The sequence below is a fragment of the Rattus norvegicus genome, chromosome 17 (genome assembly GCF_021556685.1).
Source record: "Rattus norvegicus strain SHRSP/BbbUtx chromosome 17, alternate assembly SHRSP_T2T, whole genome shotgun sequence".
NCBI classification, from domain to species: domain Eukaryota; kingdom Metazoa; phylum Chordata; class Mammalia; order Rodentia; family Muridae; genus Rattus; species Rattus norvegicus.
The window spans coordinates 80,627,314-80,647,991 of NC_141550.1; the positions used below are offsets into that span (position 1 = coordinate 80,627,314).

Genomic DNA, 20,678 nt, shown 5'->3' on the forward strand with positions numbered 1-20,678 from the left:
GAGAGAGAGAGAGAGAGAGAGACAGACAGACAGACAGACAGACAGACAGACAGACAGACACTGGGGATTTGAACTCTGGTCCTCATGCCTGAGCTGCAAGTATTTTATCCACTGATCCATATCCTCAGCCCTCTGACATCTTTGAGACTTTATCCTCCCTTGTCAGAAGGGACATTTCAATCAGTCCTACTCGAGATATATTCTATACAATCAAGGGACTCCAGTGGCATTTGCGACAGAAGCAAAGACCACGGAGGCTTATTATAGAGCTTTAAGTGGCACCAAAAAGAATCTCGGGACTCGGGACACGATACAAGACTCAGTTTACTTTGAGGCATATGACTCTCTCCCTCCTCTCCCCTAAAATAAACTCTTATCTTCATTTGATTTGGCACACGAGCTGTCACGCAGGGGTGGAAGCCTGTGACCACCGCGTACACCGCTAGGCCCAGAACCTGCCTTTTCCTCTTGGAATGCAGCCGTGCTATGACTTTTATCCCTGGTCAGAAACCAAGACACGCTTGATACTCGCGCTCTGTCTGGTCTCTTCATCCTTCCAGACTCTTCGAATGAAGAACAAAGAGACGGATGGAAGCAGGCTCTCCAGGGCGGTACCTACCTGACACAGAAGAACAGAACCACCGGCCCAGACTTTTTGGGGAAGTCATGTTCCAGGACTCTTCGATCTAGTTGGAGCCAGTTCAAGTGTCCCCTGGAGAAAGGAGAGACGGGCTGGTTAGGTTGTTGGGTGGTGTAGGCGTTTGGGGATGATAGCAGGACGCACCGGATTGTAGGAATCCATTCTAGTATATTTCAGTATTGGAGAACACTAGGGATTACCTGGGGGAAGCGTTCCCAAGAGAAGTGTTGTCTGGTGGGAAAAGGACACGAAGCACACGGGACAGTAAGAGGAGAGGTGCTGCCTGCTTCCTACAGCCCCATCTCACTCCCTTGGCCTGAGTTCCCTTTCCACCACTCTGGTCCGTGTGCTTTTCCTATAGGACTCAGCACACACTTTAATAACATGCCAACAATCCTCACATCGTCCTACCAGAAGCGGTTGGGACGGCACGTGAGCCACACGTTCTTTTTATACATAACCCTGCCCAGGATCAAGCCACGATTCTATTTCTAGGCACGCACCTTTCTCCTGCACCAAAAGGATGCATTTTGTGTACTCAAAGCCTCTCACACAAGAGTTCGCACACACTGTGTATGGAGAGACACTAGGATGGCCCAAACTTAAAACAATCCCAGGGCTCGCCAGCAGAGGAATGAATGAATGGGAATGAATGAATGACGGCCCAATCCCCAGATGGAATACTATACAACAATGCTACTGCTGTAGGTGGTAATACGGGTGAACCTGAAAACAAGTAAGCCGAGTGAAGGCGTTTTAAATGAAAGATTTTGAAAAGTGTATAGATGACACGATTCAATCTGTGTAAAACTCTAGAAAACACAAACTAATCGTTAGCCCCTGAAAACAGGCTTGGGGAGAGGGGTGTTGCAGAGGATGTATCCATAGGGAAATGTTCTAGAAGGGGTGGCTATGTGGTTAGCTGAATATTGGTTTGATTAAAAAAAAATTGAGTGTCTCATCCAGACCGGCCTCACATGCATGACATTGACCATGATAACCTTGAATTTATGATCCTCCTGTCTCCGTCTCCCAGATGCTGGGATTACCTGCATGTGCCACAATGTCCTGCTTCAGTTTGATACTCATCTAGACTGACTAGAAACCAATGTATGGAGATGGGGAGAGGCAGAGAGCGAGGAGGTGGGGATAGCCCTAGGCTGAGACACTGTTTCTGGGGGAAAATGGCGTCTCTCTGACTTCCTTATCTAGTCTTCAACCATCAGGCAGAATGAATGGTGAGGGCCCCTGCTGTCTCTGCCTCCACTGTGTTGGGATTATAAACCACAGCCCATGATGTCTGTTACTGCACTTCCCAGACTGATTCAATCCCAGAGCCTGGAATTATTGTAGGTGTGGCCCGGTAAGGGGTGGGGCTGGGAGGTTTGCAAAGGGAAGACTGTAGAGACATTTAATAGATTGGATTCCTAAATAAACAAGTTCACCAAGCATGGTCCAGGAATATCAATTTAGCTAGGAATCCCCTCATACTCATAGAAAAGAGTCAAGCAGGATGTGTACTTTGGGAAGCTACATTAGAAACCGGAGGCTACTGATTTGAGTGGCGTCTACCTTTCCCTTTTTATTAGCACAAAATCGTTTGCTCCGATATGTCACTGTCAGGCTCCTTCAAAACGTCTCTTTTTGCATATGTGTGCTTGTGTGTGGGGTGTGTGTGCGTGAGTGTGTGTTAGAAAGTGTAGGGTCCACATGTGTGTAGTGGAAATACATGTTTGTGTGTGAGTGTGTAGACCAGAGGCTGATGTCCGGTGGCTTCCCTGATCACTCTCCTCTATACGTATTGTAATAGTTTCTCACTAATCTGTCTCGTTTAGCTAGTCAGCTTGCTTCAGCAATCGTGTCTCTACCTCTTAAGCGTTGATGGCCGCTCAGTATTTACACGCATTCAGAGTTGATGTGTGTACTCCCATGCGCCATCTCTCTTAGATTTAGTTCATAATATCTCCTAGACTGTGAATTTTAACTACTCCTAAAATACAAGTGTGGGACTGACCGGTGCCAAAGGCCAGTTATTTCTGCATTTTCTGGGGCCAAAAGCAGATGCTAAACAATTTTGTTGTTAAGAAAACAAATGCAGAGCTAGAGAGATGGCTCAGTGGTTAAGAGCACTGACTGCTCTCCCAGAGGTCCTGAGTTCAAATCCCAGCAACCACATGGTGGCTCACAACCATCTGTAGTGAGATCCGATGCCCTCTTCTGGTGTGTCTGAAGACAGCTACAGTGTACTTATAATAAATAAATAAATAAATAAATCTTTAAAAAAAAAAAGAGAGAGAAAGCAAATGCATCAGTTTTACCATATAACCCAGAGATCCACATTCCCTGTGTGTATGTGTTCTTATGCATGTATTTGAGCTCACATGTGTGAGCAGGTACATACTCATGTGTGCCCATGCACATGCCAAAGGTTGATGTCTTTCTAGGAGGCCTTCCACTTTACTGAAACAGAATCAGAGCTGGCTGATTCCAGTTAATCTAGAGAGCAGGCTTGCCCCGTCTCTGCCTCCTAAGGGCTGGGCATAAAGCAAGTCCTCACGCTTGCCAGCTTTTACTTGGGTTCCAGGGGAATTTCAATTTTGGTTCTCATCCTTGCTGAGCAAACACTTTAGCCACTGAGCCATCTCTCCATTTTCTTATAGATTTAGTGACCACCACCATGTAAAGCCAATGCTCCTGCCCCAGGTCTGAGGTCCTCTGAAGGAATTAATTCTGCTCATCCAGTCTGAGTGGGGTTGGAGAGGAAAAGACTGAAGTGACTTCCCAAGCAGCACCCTCCTTTCTTATCTGCGTGAACTACACACATCTAAAGTTACGCTCCAATGCTTTTCTCTCGACACAAGGTGCTGTTGTTTGCTCTGGTGTGTGACAGTGGAGTGCTCGTCTCGGAGGCTGTCAAGACCACTAAATGTCACGTTCCCAGAAGCAGGTATGACAGCCCGGGCATGGTAGGCTACCGCCATTGACTTTCGCTGTCCTGCTGTCTAGGAGTTAATGAATGGAATCCCCGAGCCCAGTTTAAGTAAATTATGTTCCCAGACCTAATGCTGCTGGGTCTCGCTCCCAAGATAAGAGATTGCTTTTGAACTCTGCTTGTTTTTAAATGGTAGATAAACTTGCGGCTTCAACTAGACTTTGCAAAGGCCTCAGCCAATGCCGTGTATTCCATGTAAGAAGGGATGTAGAGCAGGGCAGGCTAGGGAATGCTTTATGAGCCAGCCTGCCTGGTAGTGGGTCACAGGTGAATCGCTAACAAGACATTCATTACTGAGGTAAATCGAACCCCTGGACCTGTACCAATCAAGCAATTCAATTAATGGCGACGTAGGCACCAGGAGATGACTTAGTCAATAAAATGCTGCAACGCAAACATGAGGACCAACTTTAATCCACAGCACCCACATAAGGAGGCAGTCGTGTGGGTACCTCAGAAGAGCTGGCCTTGAGGGTGTGAGAGCAGGTGGGCTGGTGGGCTGACCACTTGAGCTACTGCCCAAGCCCGGATCCAGGGCTTTGAGTTGGCCCACCCCAACATCTACTCCATCTACGAACTTCTGCAGGGGCCAAAACTGTAGGATCTCCATGACACAGGGTAACAACAGGATATCTGAGAGGAGTCATGGTAAAGATCCAGCGCTGATAGTAGAAGAAGCCAGAGGCCTTGAACCAGGCCGATGATTTATTGCAGTGAACATTTGTAAGTGAAGATATGTGGACAAAAGGGTATACTGTGTGACACATGTTGACACACTGACACACCACACCTTCCATATTGAGATTTTGTTTTGTTTTCTTTGGGGGAGGGTTGCCAGGGGGAGGGCAGATATGGAGGAAGAGGGAAATGAGTGGGACTGGGGTGCATGATGGGAAATTCACAAATAATCAATAGAAAGTAAAAGAAGAAGGAGAGGAAGAAGAAGAAAAAGAAGAGAAGGAGGAGGAAGGACAAGGAGGAGGCAGGGTGATGGGGGTGCTTTTGTAAACCTAGCCTTGGGGAGCCAGAGACAGTAGGATCCCTGGGGCCTGCTGGCTATCTGACCAGGCCAATGATCTCTGACTCAAAGGAGGTGAACAGTATTCCTAGGGTTGTCTCCTGGCTTACACAGACACACATGTGTATATACACACATGCACACACATGAACGGGAGAAAACTGTGATACAAGAAGTTGAAAGAAACAATCTCCAATTGACTGCCTTTTGTGTTCTTAAACTAGGACGGTGGCCTCAGAGTGCTGTGACCCCTCTAAAACTTAAGCAAAACTTTTATGTGCAAACATTTGTGGAAGGGACGGAATGTAAGTCCTTAAGCTTCAAGGGGTCCTGTGGTGAAATAATGGGGTGTGAGCCCCTCGTTGTCTTAACCAGCATGTGAAAAGGCATTGTATTACTTGCACAATAATGGCTGACCTGATTTTTTGTCTAAACAGTCCTTAAAAGTTGTTGTTTTTTTTAAAACATGGATATTCAATTATACCATCTGATAAGCAATTCATAAAATTGGGGACAGGAGACAGGAGCTTAATTACAGTAACGATCATTATTTCCACTCGTGGGACGCTGACTGCTTATTTTGGTTGAAGTTGTTTAGTGTTTGGTTTCTAAGAGAGGATCCTTTGTCTTCTCTTAGCCATTAACTTAAAGATATCAAAATTTGGGAATTAAATCAGCAATGCAAGTATTTAAGAAATGAAATATAAAGAAGACTCTCTCTGGATGCCAGTGTTGGATAGATGAAAATTTCAGTTAATTCTTTTAAGAAGTGAATTCTTCTTAATTTCAGTTAATTTGTGCGGGTTTCTCTTTGAGGTGCAGTGTAAGCACATGGTCTTCGGCACACTAGGAAAGTACTCAAGCTAACAACTTCAAGTTGACTTCTGTGCAGAAGGGAGCACTAAATCTGAACTTGGTGGCATTGACTCTCAGCCTGCTGGGCATGGCCCTTTTGCAATTTGTTAAGGATTTGCATGCCTTCTCTTCCACAAATGTTTGCATTTAAACATTTTGTTTAAGTTTTACACTATACACTATCAGTACTGGATCCTCACTAGGACTCCTCTCGAGCTATCCTGTTGTTGCCCTGTGTCACATAGATAGATCCTGCAGCTTAAGTTCTATAGGTCCAGTCCCTTCAGAAGTAGCCCCTCTACCGTGTGGCAGGAAGGAACGTAGCCCCCCTGTACAGTGTCTCAGGTCCCTGGGATATGTCAGTGGGTATTGGTCCTTGACGGTCCAAGTTCTAGTGGAATCAGGTGCTCATGGATCTGAGTCAAGGGGACATGAAGACATTCCTGGCCCTGGAACAGGGCTTTAGGTCTTGGCTGCGCATCGGAACCAACTAGGGATCTTTGAAGGAAAAGGCAAAACAAGGACAAAGCAGTCAGTTTAAAGTGTCTTGGGTTCTTCCACTGTGTCACCAAGGTGGAAAGGAACCCTGGCTCCAGCCATGTGTCAATGAGTATTCTAAGGAGCTGGAGAGATGGTGCAGTGTTACGAGCTCATGCTGCCCTTGCAGAGGGCTGAGGTTTGGTTTTTTCCACCTACACGGTGGTTAAAACTATCTGTAAGGCCCGCTCTCCTAGAGCACTGGTTCTCAACCTTCTTAGTTCTGCCAGCCTTTAATATAGTTCCTCATGTTGTGGGGACCCCAAACCATAAAGTTATTTCATTGCTACTTCATAAATGGAGGTTGCTACTGTAATTAACCATAATATAAATATCTGATATGCAAGATAGCTGATATGTGACCCCAAAGGGGTCAGGACCTGCAGGTTGACAGCCACTATTCTAGGAGACCTGATGCCTTCTCTTCTGACGTCTGTGGACACTGCATGAACACACACACACACACACACACACACACACACACACACACACACACACGAAACAAAACATCTAAATTTTAAAGCACCATTTAAAGATCAAATTCCTCCCAGGTCCTTTGAAAGTCTCCAGGCTGTCCAAACCGCCCTCTTTTGCCCAGTCCATCACAACTGGGAACGGTGGATGAAGAATGCCACCTGTCACCCTGTTGATTTGGACAAGAGTGAGTGCAAATTGAAAGTGACTACGGGTGATTGAATTGTAAAGCAGGAGGAAATTTCATGGGGACCCTGGTGACATTTGAGCCGAGCCTATGGCTTAGCTCATCGAGCTTCGGACTTGCATTCATGGATCTGCAAGTGTTTGCCAGACACTGCTATGAGGGAGGGAAGCTGGGTGGGAGGTGGAGGGAGGCTGTGAGGTCTTTGCAGCTCTTCCATAATTATTTCCAAATAAAAAAGCTTCAAAATGAAGTAACAACGGAGAAGGAAGGGTCAGAATCAATGCTGTGGACTGGTGACCAACAGCATTCAGTATTCTTGGGCCTGAAGTTTTACACTGTGGGATGTGGTACTTTATAAATAAATACCAATGACTGAGGGGGGGAACTAGAGAGACTTCCAATCCTCCCCCCTCTCTTTCTCTCTCCTTCCTTCTCTTTCTTTCTCTGAGGGTTCTGTCTAGTCTCCACAAAACATCATTGCCAGAATTCACACTGACAGGATGGCAGACAGCCTATAACCTGAGAGCCCTATGTCCTCTGGACACCCCTGCTGCCCCAGGAAGGGCCAATGCTGACCCTTAAACTTGTACCTGAGGGTATGGCCTGCTCTGTTGGTGATTTCTCTGTCCAGAAGCACCAGCTTTTCCTCAGCCTTCCCACACCCCACACTTAAAGAGTGGCTTGCAACTTGTAGCAACACTACTGTTGTGTTCTCTCTCTCTCTCTCTCTCTCTCTCTCTCTCTCTCTCTCTCTCTCTGTGTGTGTGTGTGTGTGTGTGTGTAAAACAGAGTACAGTGGGTGCACACTCATGTGTACAAAAACACCTTGGGAGCAGGCATACCCAATGAGAACACAGTTATTAGAATGTTTCCTTTTGAGATGCAGATGTGTCTCTGTGGTTATGGTACTTGCCTGGCATGCCTGAGGTTCTGGGCTTGATTATCAGCAACACACACACACACACACACACACACACACGGCAGGGCGATGTCATGGTAGCGTTGCTTGGCACGCAAGGGCAGAGGAAAAGCTGAGTTCATGCTTCTGGACATAGAATCACTGACCAGGAGTGCCTCCAGGCACATCAAGGGGCAGCCTTTGTGCTTCCCTTTCTTAAAATGAAAATGAGAAATGTTCTGATTACCAGAGAGGCCCAGAGATGTATGTAGGCTGAGGTATTATCAGGCCGTGAAGGACTGTCCCCTAACTCACCCTTGCCCTTGTCCAGGTGGTCTAGCTCCCTTGCTAGCCTCTCAGAGGCCCGACTTTCTCTAGAACTGACACCTGCAGCATCTCTCCTAGACACCAGGCTCACCTGCCAGTTCTCTCTCATTTGGAGACCAATAGGTGGCCTAATTCTTTTTCCTGGGTCCTTGCTGGTGGCCAGCCACTGGTGCTGTGGCTGGAGATACCATCACACTCAGACCTGGGAGGAGGTGTTGGGGCCTGTGCAGTCTCAAGACCAGCCAGGTGGATTGGCTGTGAGTTCCTGCTATAGGGAACATGATGCTTCTCTCAAGAGGGCCTTCTATACATGTGCATACAAGAATGAAGGTACAGACACCCAGGTAGACTCTCTGACCAGCAGAGAGTCCAGAGAGCTCAGCTCCCAGCTACATAGGCCTATAGGATAGCGATCAGTTTCTGGGGTGTGCCCCTCCTGCCTTTGAGGTGTGGCTTTTGTGCCCTCCTCTCCCTTTTCATCCATCCATCCACTCAATCAATTGCTCTTGGCTACCAGGACTGTGGTCTGTCCTCCTCGGCACACAGACTTCTTCCTCTCTGGCCTAAGATAACATGTTCCTTCTTTGACTCCTGTTGACTCTGACGGGAAGTCTAACTGGGACTGTCTAGAGTTCATCGTCTCCTTGAATGGAGTAACCCTATTTGGGAAATGGGAACAATGGGGCTGTGATTAACTGAGAGTTATGGTTTCCTTCCAATCAGTGGGGACAGCACGGAGAGTAATTAGGAGGCTTCTGGGGATTCTCAACAGAGGTTGTAAGGAAGAAGGGGCTTCACTTTCCAATGCTTCTGACACAGCACTGTCCAAATGTCACTTGTATGTGAGGTGCACACGTGTGTATACAGCTGTGCATGCGTGTGCATGTGTATGTGTGTGTGGTGGTGGTGGTGGTGGTGGTGGTGGTGGTGTGTGTGTGTGTGTGTGTGTGTGTGTGTGTGTGTGTGTGTGAGAGAGAGAGAGAGAGAGAGAGAGAGAGAGAGAGAGAGAGAGAGAGAGAATCAGAGGATAGCTTGGGTTTTGTTGTTTTGTCAGTCACTGTTCACCTCTTTCCTTTCTTTTGGAAAATTTAATTTCTTTATTACTTTTATGTGCATGTATGTGTGGGTGTCTGTAGAGGCCAGATCATCTCCTGCAGCTGCAGGTACTGATGGTTGTCAGCCCCCCGTGTGGGTGCTGAGAACCAAGCTTAGGTCCCCTCGCAGAACAGCAAACACTCTTAACTCCTGAGCTATTTCTCCAGCCCCCCATCATATTTCTTGAGCTAAGGTTTCTCACTGCCAAGTAGGGTAAGCTGGCTAGGCAGTGAGCCCAGGAGGTCAGTTTGTCTCTGAAGAAATGATATGAATCTCTCTCTCTCTCTCTCTCTCTCTCTCTCTCTCTCTCTCTCTGTGTGTGTGTGTGTGTGTGTCTGTGTGTCTGTGTCTGTGTCTGTGTCTGTGTCTGTGTCTGTGTGTGTATCCTGCAAAATCAAAGAATTACTTTATTCTATGATAGCCTACTGGAAGTCTTTGCCTAAAAACTAGAGGAGTGTGCAGAATTACAACGAGTTAAAAATTTATTTGAGTATGCTGCTTTCTGCCAACCTGTTCACATTCTGTGTCCCAGGAAGACAAAAACTTGCCGAGTATCTTAAGGTTATACAGTAGATCCTGTTTGCTAAGAGATAATTATTGTTATTAGTTAGTTTGGTTTGTTCTTGAGACACGGTCTCTCTAGATATCATTGGCTGTCCTGGAACTCAGAAGGATGCTCCCACCTCCGCCTCCTGAGTGCTGAGATTAAAGGCATGTGCCGCTCTGCCTGACAAGAAAGGAGAGTTTTTATTGTTTCAAATGTTTGTATGCTTTCACTGCTCGCTTCAAGGCATCTACCTGTAAAATGTTCATGCCTGCCATTTCTGTTGCTGTGAGCATGCCCAACTGTGACAGAAATTCATTTCCGTGGGCCTGGGACTCAGAGACTATCCTCAGGTGGCCACACTGTCCCCTGACCTTTAACAGCTATAAGAAATTGTGAAGGACTGATTAGCCTGGGTTCCTGCCCATTCCCAGAGAAGAGCTTTTCTGTCTGTCCGAGTTCATGGCTGATTCTTGGCTGGTTGGAATTTCCAATACATTTCTACCTTCCCTATGTTGGGATTGCACGTGTAGTTGAGCAAATTTGGCTTTTATTTTTTTAACCTAAATTCTGGGGATTGAAGTTAGGGCCTCGTGCTCACGTGCGGACATCTTGTCAACTCACAGATCTCCAAGATCAACCACAGCCAAGTATAGATGGGTAAGGTCGTTCTCCCACTGACCAACACAGAGGCTGCCTGTTCTTGCCTCAGAATTCATCCTACCTCACTGGTCCTACCGCACTCTTAGGGTCTTGACTGTACTGGCCTTCCCAGCCAGTAACCTCACCTGAGCATTTTAGGAAACCCTGCTCATGAGTCTAAAGATGTGAGGGGTATGCAGACATGGATACAGACAGAGGAGACCCAGGTTTAAAGTAGGTTATTTTTTTGTTTTGTTTCCTGGTGCAAGGGGTTGGGAAGCAGAGTTTGAAGAGCATGGGCAGACACGGAAAGTGAGAGTAGGCTCTCTGAGATGGTTATTTCTCGTTCCCAGAAACCACTGAGAGGAGAAACTGCGGGAAGACAAGGGGGGAGGTGTCTAGGCATCTGTTTAATAGACTTCCAGCCTTGGGCCCACTCATTTCATTCTTTGTGCCAAGGAATTATTGATGTCCCTTAGACAATTGTCACCCAGTTCCAGTGGAACCAAGGTCCACACATGCCTAGGAAGTGCTTCATTGCTCAATCACACCCCCACATCTCGATACGTGCATGCCAAGCAAGAACCTTCCTTAGCTTATTCTTATCTAAGAATTTGGGTTGATCGTCACTGAACTCTTTGGTAACAGTACAGTAAGAGAGAGAAAAAAAATCATTCAGTGAACCAATCCCTTCCTTTATTATAAAACACGATGGTACGGACCCAAGCTGGAAGGCAGCTGAAGGCAAGCACAGGTTTACATCATGGTTTTACATGAACTTTCATTTTGTCTTCTATTTCAGCTTAGAATGCGAACCCGCCCAGGTCACCTCTTACCCTGAACTTATCACCAACCCCCCTTCCTGTCATTGTTACTCCAACACTGGAGAGAAACATTTATTTTCCTGAGATTTTCATTTAGCCTTCATGAAGACTAAACCCACAGAGATCTACCTTTTTTTTTTTTTTTAATAAACATTTCAGACACTCGTCTGAACACAAATCTGCTTGGTTAAAGAACACTGACCTAATATAACTTGGTAATATTAGCATCTAATTATATATCCTTTGGCCACTCCAGGCATGATCTCCGGCTTTTGAAATTCAGATGGTGAACTTGGGTTGACCCTGCAGCCCCCACGGGACCCAAGTGGCCCGCAGCCGATTTGGCTGTGCACAGCTGAGCGAGGGTGATTTCACATTCTGCTCCTTTGTTTGGGGTCTGTGGGCTCTGGGCAGCACTTACGTTTCATCTGTGAACGCTATTCCAAAGTATTCCTTCTCCTTCAGGTTGAAATGAGATGCCACGAGGTCAAGAAGCTCCTTAGCCAAAAGCTTGGGCTGGAAGAAGAGCACAGAGGGAGGAGATTAACTCAGAGATTTTCATCTCTTGTGCCGTCACCTTGTGTCTCTAGCATGTTCTCAGTGAAATACCTGAAAACCCAGGCACACTACATAAACACAAATGACTTTTGTAAAATCCAAAGAGGGGCTTTGGGTGTGGTTCAGTTGGAAGAAAGGTTCTTGCCTGGCGTGCACGAAGCCCTGTGTTTAATTATCAGAGCAGCATAAAACTGGCTGTCATGGTACATGAATACTTCATGGGGTTGCAGGAGAAACAGAGGCAGGAGGATCAGGAGTTCACAATCATCTTCTGCTACATAGCAAGTCTGAGGCTAGCCTGGGCTACATGGTGTACACAGAGAGGAAGCCAAGAGGGAGGGAAGAAGAGAGAGAAAGACCGAAAGAAACAGACTAAGACACTGCTGTATTAAACAGCCAAGTCAAAGGTCCAGGCAGCAGATCTATGTAGGGTTGGTTCTGTCAAAAAAATGGCAGTTTTGTCTTTAGTGGGCTATCCAGCCTGGTGACTTTCCTTTCCTACCTTATGCTGCTCTGACAGGAAGACCTCTTGTTTAATTGGTCTATTTAGCAAACATAGGCAGACCCTCGAATTCTTAGGCTAAAGTTACTTTCTGATAAACCCAGTGTAATTGGAAAATGTTAAGCCCAAAAACATTTAATATGAATATCAGAGTTTAGCAACACATTACTACAGGTGTGAGCTCCAGGGCAGCCGGAATGCAAACCAAGACAAAATGGCAAACTTACTTAACACCTGTTTGTAACTAACTTGCAAGTTTCTGGAGCTTGGACAACCTTGTCTTGCTACAAGGAAAGGTTAAACACACCTGCCCCTCTGTCTGGAGAACTGGGGGCTCTGGCTTAGGGCATCCTTAGAAGAGATCGTACCTCATAGCCTGACTCAGGGAAAAGATCCAGATGCAAAATTTAAAGCACACTTTTAACTGAACGAAGACTGCATTTGTACCACTGTCAAGTTTAACATCCCTACACTGACCTCCAGGGTAGGTCGGGAACTGTGTGTCTTCTCTGTGTGGTAGGTACTGTGCTAAGCACTCTTTTTTTTTTTTTTTTCTTTTTTCTTTTTTTCGGAGCTGGGGACTGAACCCAGGGTCTTGGGCTTGCTAGGCAAGCACTCTACCACTGAGCTAAATCCCCAACCCCTAAGCACTCTTTAAACATCCTTTAACCTCAGAATCCTATGAGATTGTCTGTTATGCAGGGCAGATACAGGCCCAGAGATCAAGCAGTTGATTCTGCCTCCTCCTCCATCAACAGCCATCAGCTCAGAAGTGAAAACCACTTAGACCACATGGGTTTGAACACTTCCTTCCCTGGAAATGAGAGACCTGTGGGAAACGCCACCTTGATGCACCAACCACTTCTAATGCTCTCTGCTTCCGTTCCCAGCACTCTACGCAACCTGAGCCTAATCCAATAGGAAATTCAAGATTGGATGTCAAACCATTCTTCAATGATAGGAAGAAGTCTGCACTGTGAATGCAGGGGGGTGATGCACGGGGCACATCTCAGAGCTTTGCAAATGAATTATGAAAGACGCTGCAAGAGTTGAGCTCTGAAGCTCGGGCGAGTGCCGTGGGATGCGCTGGGTTGCACGTGCCTCTGTTCCTCCCAGAAGACGTTGGGCTGCATTTAATTTATGGGTTGCAGTGACTCAGCAAGTTCTCTGCTTTTATAATGCAGTGGATTATAATTTACCCGTCAGAATGACTGCAACCCCTTTAAAAGTAGCCACAGTCTTATCTGTGACGCTTGTTGTTTCTGGGAGTATTTTGAGCTTGGCACCGGATCACACATCCGTAACCCCAACACTTAGGAGGCTACAGTAAGGAGGAATGGGGGACTCAAGGCTAGCCTGGGTTACACAGCAAGAGTAAATCTTAATATCTTTTTTTTTTTTCCCCGATTGAGGATTATCTTTTTCGTTTGTCCTGGGAACCTGTGTTAGATTTAGTGTCCTTGCCAGCAAGACTCCTTCAGCGCTTGGAACGGATTTGGGTTTTTGCAAATGTTAAAAGTCATTTGAAGTCAAGTCTAGTGGGTGGGGAAGAAAGTCACTTGAGTTCAAATCTGATGGGTGGGGAGAGGGGAGGAGGACCGGGCAGTCTCGCTGGGTCAATCTGACATTAGAAAATGAGGTGTGACTAAAAAGTACTTACTGTGGGTTCTTGTGAACTATGGAGAGGACAGCTGTGAGATCACTCTCTCTGGGAACAACAGCTCAAAGCTCTCCAGACATCTTTGCTCAGTGTGGTGGTCTGAATGAGAAATGTTCCCCACAGACACTTGTATTTGAACACTGGGTCCTCGCCTCATGGTACTATTTGGGAAGGTCATGGAGCTTTTAGAAAGTGGAGGCACATGGCACGGGACGTAGGTTTTTAGGTTTTATAGCCATTTCCTGGTCCTACTCTTTGCTTCTTGAAATGTGATCTCTCTGCCTCATGACTGCTAGGCCAGCCTCATGATCCCTGCTGCTATAGCTTCCCTGCCATGATGGACTGTACTCCTTGGAACTGTAAGCCCAGATAAACTCTTTATTCTCATTTTTTTCCTCTCGTCAGAGTGTTTTATCACAGCAACAGGAAATAGCTAACATGGTTGGAGAATACATATTTTATACATAGATGTATTCAGTAGGTGAGAGGTACTCATTAGTTGTAGAAATGGTTAGGAGAAAATGCAGTGTGCAGGAAGGGAGCTAAGGACATGTACAAGGCAGCCATGCTGAATAGTCATTGAATACTTGTTTCTTTCACCCAGTTAAGACCCTTGAAATGACAGAAATGGACACATGGAACAACTTCAGTTGACATTCACTTACATCTGCCTTATAATCTCATGCCCTCCCTGCACAGGAGTTTCTGAGGCATGGCTTACTGTATCCCAGACACAGTTCTGAGAGCTTCTACACATGCCATCGCTATCTAAATGACAGAGGACGCCAACCAAGACTTGGAGATAGCATACACGCTGTTCCCAGTTTTACAAGCCAGAACTCAAAACAAAGTCAGGAGTCACACAGTGGAATATTACTCAGCCTTGAAGAGGAACAAAATTCAGATAGATGCTACATGAATAAACACTGAAGCCAGGCTAACTGAAAGTTAAAAAGATGATGAGTGTGGTAACATATCTCACTTGTATAAGTAACTAAGATCATGCGATTTCACAGGGGTTGCCAGGCATTGGAGAGGACGGGGAGATTACTACTTGATGGCTATAGAGTTTCTGCTTCAGTTTCTGACAACATTTTGGAAACAGTGGTGATTCTTCGATAACACTGTGCACGTCGTTAATGCCCCTGGATTGTAAATATACCAAATGGTTAACATGATAAATTTATGTGTATTTACCCCAATCTAAAAAACAAACAAACAAACAAACAAACAAAAGCCTTAGCTTTCCTCAAGGTGGTAATCTTCCTCTGCATCCTGCCTGGGCTGACTTTACTACTTCCTGGGTAAGAGGTCAAGGATCATGGGTTGTCAAGGAACTGCCTGGGTGAGGGCTAGAATGCTGGGTCTGAACCAGGACACCGAATTACAGATCTATACGTCATCATCGTGAACTTAGCTAATGTGAGTCTTCCTCTGATTTCCCAGCTTCACGACGCAATGAACAATGGCTGGCTGCCCTCTGGGAGCCTCATGGGGACCTCTTCTTATCACTATGCCACTAAACAGCTGGAGCAGCCACAGCATGGTGGGGAGGAGGATGACAAACCTGTCCCTCTCTGGTGAATATCTGCTGAAACATGGGGAGCCATTGGCTGCTTTTCATGAATAGCATTGTAGACCAAAGGGAAGAAAAGTCCCATCATGAGGACATTCCCGCTGGGGAGACACAAGCCTGTGAGGTACTTACCCGCCTCACAAGCCATGAGGGCCTGAGTTTGGTCTCCAGAAGGCAAGTTAAAAAGTGTGTGGGGCAAGTAACCAGAATGCTTTTTATATGCTTGTGATACTGTCAGACGACTATCAATTAAAAAAAAAAAAGTCATGCCAACCAATGGGAGTGCAGCAAGGAAACTAGACCCCAGCACCCTGAGACGTCCACTGTATGGAATGAACTAACTTCTCTCCTGTGAAACTAGAAAACAGTAGCCACAGGAAAATGGAGGGTTAAAGATAGGGTCGGTGGTTCCTGCTTGTGATCCAGGCTCAGGAGGCACAGACAGGCAGATCCTTATGGCTCAAGGTCAGCCAGGCTACACTATAACATAAATAAATATATATATACATACATACATACATATATATATATATATATATATATATATATATATATATATATATGGAAGGTGCCCAAGGAGTGACATGGGAAGCTGATCTTCCCATGCACATGATCTAAATGCACATGTATCTGTGTGTGTGCGTGCACATGCACCTGTACACACACACACACACACACACCCACACACACACACGCACACACACACTGTTTAAGCTCCATCCCCACAGCTACCTGACAGCAGCCAGGTATGCTCCGCCCCACAATTGCCTAGCAACAGCCAGCTGTGCCTGACACTATAAAAGGGGCTGCTTCTCCCCTCTTCTCTCTTATTCCCTCTTACCCTCTCTTGCCCCTCTTGCTCTTTGTTCTTTTCTGTTCTTGCCCCCATCCCCCCTCCATGTGCCCATGGCTGGCCACTTTTCCTCTCTCCTACTCTTCTTTCATTAAACCTCTTCCAAGTGGAACCATGGCCATTGAGCGTCTTCTGTCCGGGCACGGGCCGAGATTTCAATCCTAACACACACGTATTGATACACATAGACACACATATAATAAAAAAATAAAAATAGAGGGATCAGATCAGTGATGGGGAGATGACAGAAGATTCTAGAAGACATTGAGTTTGTAACTGTTTATCTGAAGTCTTCGTAGAACCCCCACACGTGTCTTTCAGTTGTCAAGGTGACAAACAACAGCCCAGCTTTGCTTTCATCCCTAAGAGGCAGAGCAGAACCCAGCCCCTGAAATCCAGGACCTCTCGCTGCTCTACTGAGACTGTGAGGTCATTCGTTATCTCTGCACCATGGTGCGTCGTGCCTGACTCTGTCACTGCGTCTCCATAAGGTCTGGGCCGTCGATGGCATCAACGCCTTAATTTCCCCAATCCTGCAGAGGAGGACAACGTTCCACCCTGACAGGATGGCGACTGAGGAGCTCCGGCAATCCTGAAATTTCCTTCAGCTCCTCTGGAGTGAACTGCCTGCCTTTTAGGCAGAAACCTTGGCTGTTATGCAGTCGGAAGGGATGTTTATAGAATCCTGCTGATTGTAATTTGCCAATTACTGGTGCTGTAAACATTTGTGGAGCCTTGCAGGGATCTGGCTGGGAGAGAGGCCAGAAAAAGAGCCCCAGAGCCCCATGGAGTTTGATGGGACAAACAGGGCAGAGGCCCGAAGGCATCGTAGGCAAAGCAAGCCCTGTGTGTCCTTGGTGAGCTATGCCAGTTTCTTCAGGGTCACTGGGCGTGCTGGTGGGGATGTCAGTGAACTAAAGATGGGCTTTCTCCCAGCCTGTATTTAACTCTATTCTCTCACTGGCTTCTCTACCCTTTTAACTGGAACGATTGTCCTGTCTTCCCTGTCAGATTGCTTCCCTCTTTATACCTGGATAATGACTTTTCCTTGTGACTGGCACATTGGAGCCACCACGGTGCTAAAAATGTTCCCAAACTGAGCTGGGACACCTGCACAGCTACCTCATGTCAGTGGTCGGGGGTGGGGAAGGGGCAGTGAGTCTTTGTTGCTCTGAGTTCACCACACAGACAGACGCATGTGAGGTTGAGGGTGCTGACTCCCTTAGGCATAGTCACTTTATTTTATCTAAGGTGTCCGTTTAGGTCCTGTGCTCTTCCAGCACTTTCCTGCTTCTTCCAGGAGGCGTTAAGTGGCCGCCATGATCAAAACAGCACTAGGGGCTGGGAAAAGCTCACTTGGTAAAGTGCTTGCCACACAAGCATGGGACCCCAAGTTTGGATTTCCGGCACCTGTGTTAAAGGCTAGATATGGTGGCATGTACTTCTGACCCCAGGGCTGGGGAGGTAGACACACACCCTGGGCTTGCCTTCAGCCAGCTTAGCCAGATTAGGGAGCTCCAGGTTCAGTGAAAGATCCTATGGTAAAATTATAGTCGGGAACAAGCGAGGAAGAAATTCAGTGTCAACCTCTGGCCTCCACGTGTGTGGGCATGCATCTTGCACATGCATCTACAGCACCCACTTTGGACTTGACAGGCACTCACTTCCAGACGGATGACCGGGGGACAAAATGACGGAAACTCTTGTCCTCTGCCTTCTCGTCTGTCAGATGATGGGTTGGATTTAGTTGCACGAAAGGTTCTAGAATATTCTTCTTCACGCCACGATCAAATCAAACTGCTTCCCCTCCCACAAGCTACTTGGCCCTCGCAGAAGTTGTACGTGTTCATTCAAAAATCCTCTCGAGTTAGTAAATCTTGTCTCTCGACATACTTCATTTTCCTTAAACAATCTGGAGCAAGTTGCTTAACCCCACTGCCCCTTAGCCCCCTCTCCTGTAAAATGATGATAATGACTGTCACAGGCTGTCAGGCTGTCGTGAGGGTAAAATGAAGGACGGCTTATGCAAACCGCAGTGTGTGGTATGAAGTGAGTATCGCACCAGTCGATATTATTTCAGTTCTTCATTCCTGTCACTATCTACACTGGTCACCAGTGGGCTCCATGGCACTGGCAGGCTGTTCTCATCTCAGCCGACTCTTTGACCTAGAGTTCCCATGTGCTGACCCTGAACTTGGAATTCCCCCTACCTCAGCCTTCCTGAACTCTTGTGTGACTGGAGAAAGAAGTCAGTATGAAGAAGACAGGAAACCCTTTCCCACTAGGGCTTCATCCAAATACCAGAGCACGCACAAAATACAAACGGGAGAAGTGGGTGCTATGTCAACACCCTGTAAAGGCTCAGGTCCCCAACCCCAGTGCTTCTGGTTCCTTCCTTAGTTTATAGGTTCCCCCCACTCTTGGGAGGGCTCTTCCCCTCTTAATAAGACGTCTCTCTATTTTGAGCCCTGTATTCCTGGTACAGTCCTTTGCCTAGGACTTAACATTAACCTGAAAGCAGGTGTCTCCGGAACACACATGACAGCCTCGCCCTACACATGTCTTACCCATCCCTTCAAACGGGAATCTCCAGCCCGTGCATGCTCTCCCTGACAGGGGCCTTCAGCCTGAGCATGTCCTCCCTGACACTGGACTTTCTCACCATCTCTCTTATCTCCATGTTTGACTTAAAACACCCCCCCCCCCACACACACACCCCATCTCCTATATTCCTGGCAGCTCCTGAGATTTTCAGCTTACACATCCTGTAGGTTTTTTTCTCTCAAATTTCAATGAAACCATCTCTGAACTTCCTTTGAAGCCTGTTTTAAAAATATTTTACTAATAAGACTAAGAATTCCCCCCCACCCCCGGCAAAGGAAACTCTGGCTCTCTCCAGAAACACTAGCATTATAGATGGATGCCAACATGCCTGGTTGCCGGGGGTATTCTTGTCTTGTTACTGCAAGGTGCACGTTTTCCACTGAGCAGATGGGGGCTTGCCTACCCACATGACACAGCTACAGGTGCTTTGTCCAGCTTTACCTGTTAGTGTGCCTACCCACTCTATGTGCCAAGGAACTGGGGGTCCCAAGACCTCATGGATGGTGATTCCTACTCCTTAGGAGTGGCCACAGCAAGGAGACTGAAGAAAAGGCCATTTCCAGGAGGAATGATGGCACATCAGCCCCTTCTTTCTGGCTACAGAGGGCTGGGATTCACTCCTCCGGAAGCCTGGGTGGAGGACAACTTTGGGTAGAGGAGTGAGGAAGGGTTTGTCCTTATAACCCTGCATCCTCCTCACTCAGCCCAGTTAGTGCTCATTGGCTGCTCTGATTCTCGGGGAAGGGGGAGGGTAGTGCATGAGGTCATCCTCTGTGGATTCTGCACAGCAGGTTCTGACAGCTGCCCCTCCCCTGCTACCCTAGGGGCTCTGGTGATTAGCCTCTCCAGTGGAGCAGGGGACACACTGAAGCCATTTGCTTTTTGCAGACTCACAAGAGGTATAGGGCTTGGCCCCTTCTCCAATATGTAGGAAAGGTATTTCTCTATGGGGAAGAGCTTCCCATCTTTGACTCCCCAGCCGTGGAGTGGGCCACCTTAACCCACTTTAAACACACACACACACACACACACACACACACACCAAAACAACAACCCCTCTCCCCGCCTCCCATGGGTTCGGGGGAATCCACCTCAGGCTTCATAACTGCAGGCAAGCACTTTACAAATTGTGGTATTCCCCGGTCCATTTAATAAAGGTTTTTATTGGCAAAGTGAGACAGATGAATGGGTAGAGTATTTAGTGTCAGCCTAGCCCAGCATGGAGGCAGACCCCAGGCAGGGATGGTTATACAGACACTCTTTAGAGGCAGCCATGATGCAGAGAATGTACGCAGTGCTCCCCCCGCCCCCCCCCAACAGCTAGACAGGGCCAGGGCAGCAAGGTAAAGGATGTCTCAGTGGGTAAAGAGGCTCGCCACTAAACCTTATGACCTGAGTTTGATCCCTGGGATTCACATGACGGAAGGAGAAAACTGAATCCCATGAGGTTGTTATCTGACCGCCACATGCACATGGTGGCCCTCGCTCCACTTCCAATAGAGACGTCCGTGAACGAATGTTTCAGGGTTTCAATCAGATCATATACCTCTAGAGACTCATTGCAATGTGCAAGAAGGATCCCCTTTTCCTAACCTGGTAGCAAAGTACGGACCCTCCCCTGAAACTTCTCTGCATGCCAACTACAATCAAGGTAGGCTCCTTCCACAATCTCTCTGTCTCTGTCTCTGTCTCTGTCTGTCTCTGTCTCTGTCTCTGTCTCTGTCTCTGTCTCTGTCTGTCTCTGTCTCTGTCTGTCTCTGTCTCTGTCTGTCTCTGTCTTTCTCTGCAAATCTTCCAAGAGTCTTGCCTTGGGGGTGAAGTCTCTCTTGGGAACCCTTTAAAGCTTCTTACCCTCCTCCCCACCTGCCTCTTAACATTTTCTTCTCTTGATT

At 47.0% G+C, this 20,678-nt stretch overlaps 1 protein-coding gene across 10 annotated transcripts in view; it reads right to left on the reverse strand.

Moving 5' to 3' along the window:
- The window catches only part of Frmd4a (FERM domain containing 4A), a 588,018-nt gene that overhangs the window by 131,141 nt on the left and 436,199 nt on the right, over positions 1 to 20,678 (reverse strand). For all 10 annotated transcript variants that reach the window (XM_087590786.1, XM_087590788.1, XM_087590784.1 and 7 more), the window contains 2 exon segments: positions 11,455 to 11,549; positions 620 to 712 (listed from right to left, as the gene is read on the reverse strand). In XM_087590786.1, the coding sequence (XP_087446912.1) occupies positions 620 to 712; positions 11,455 to 11,549 (188 nt within the window).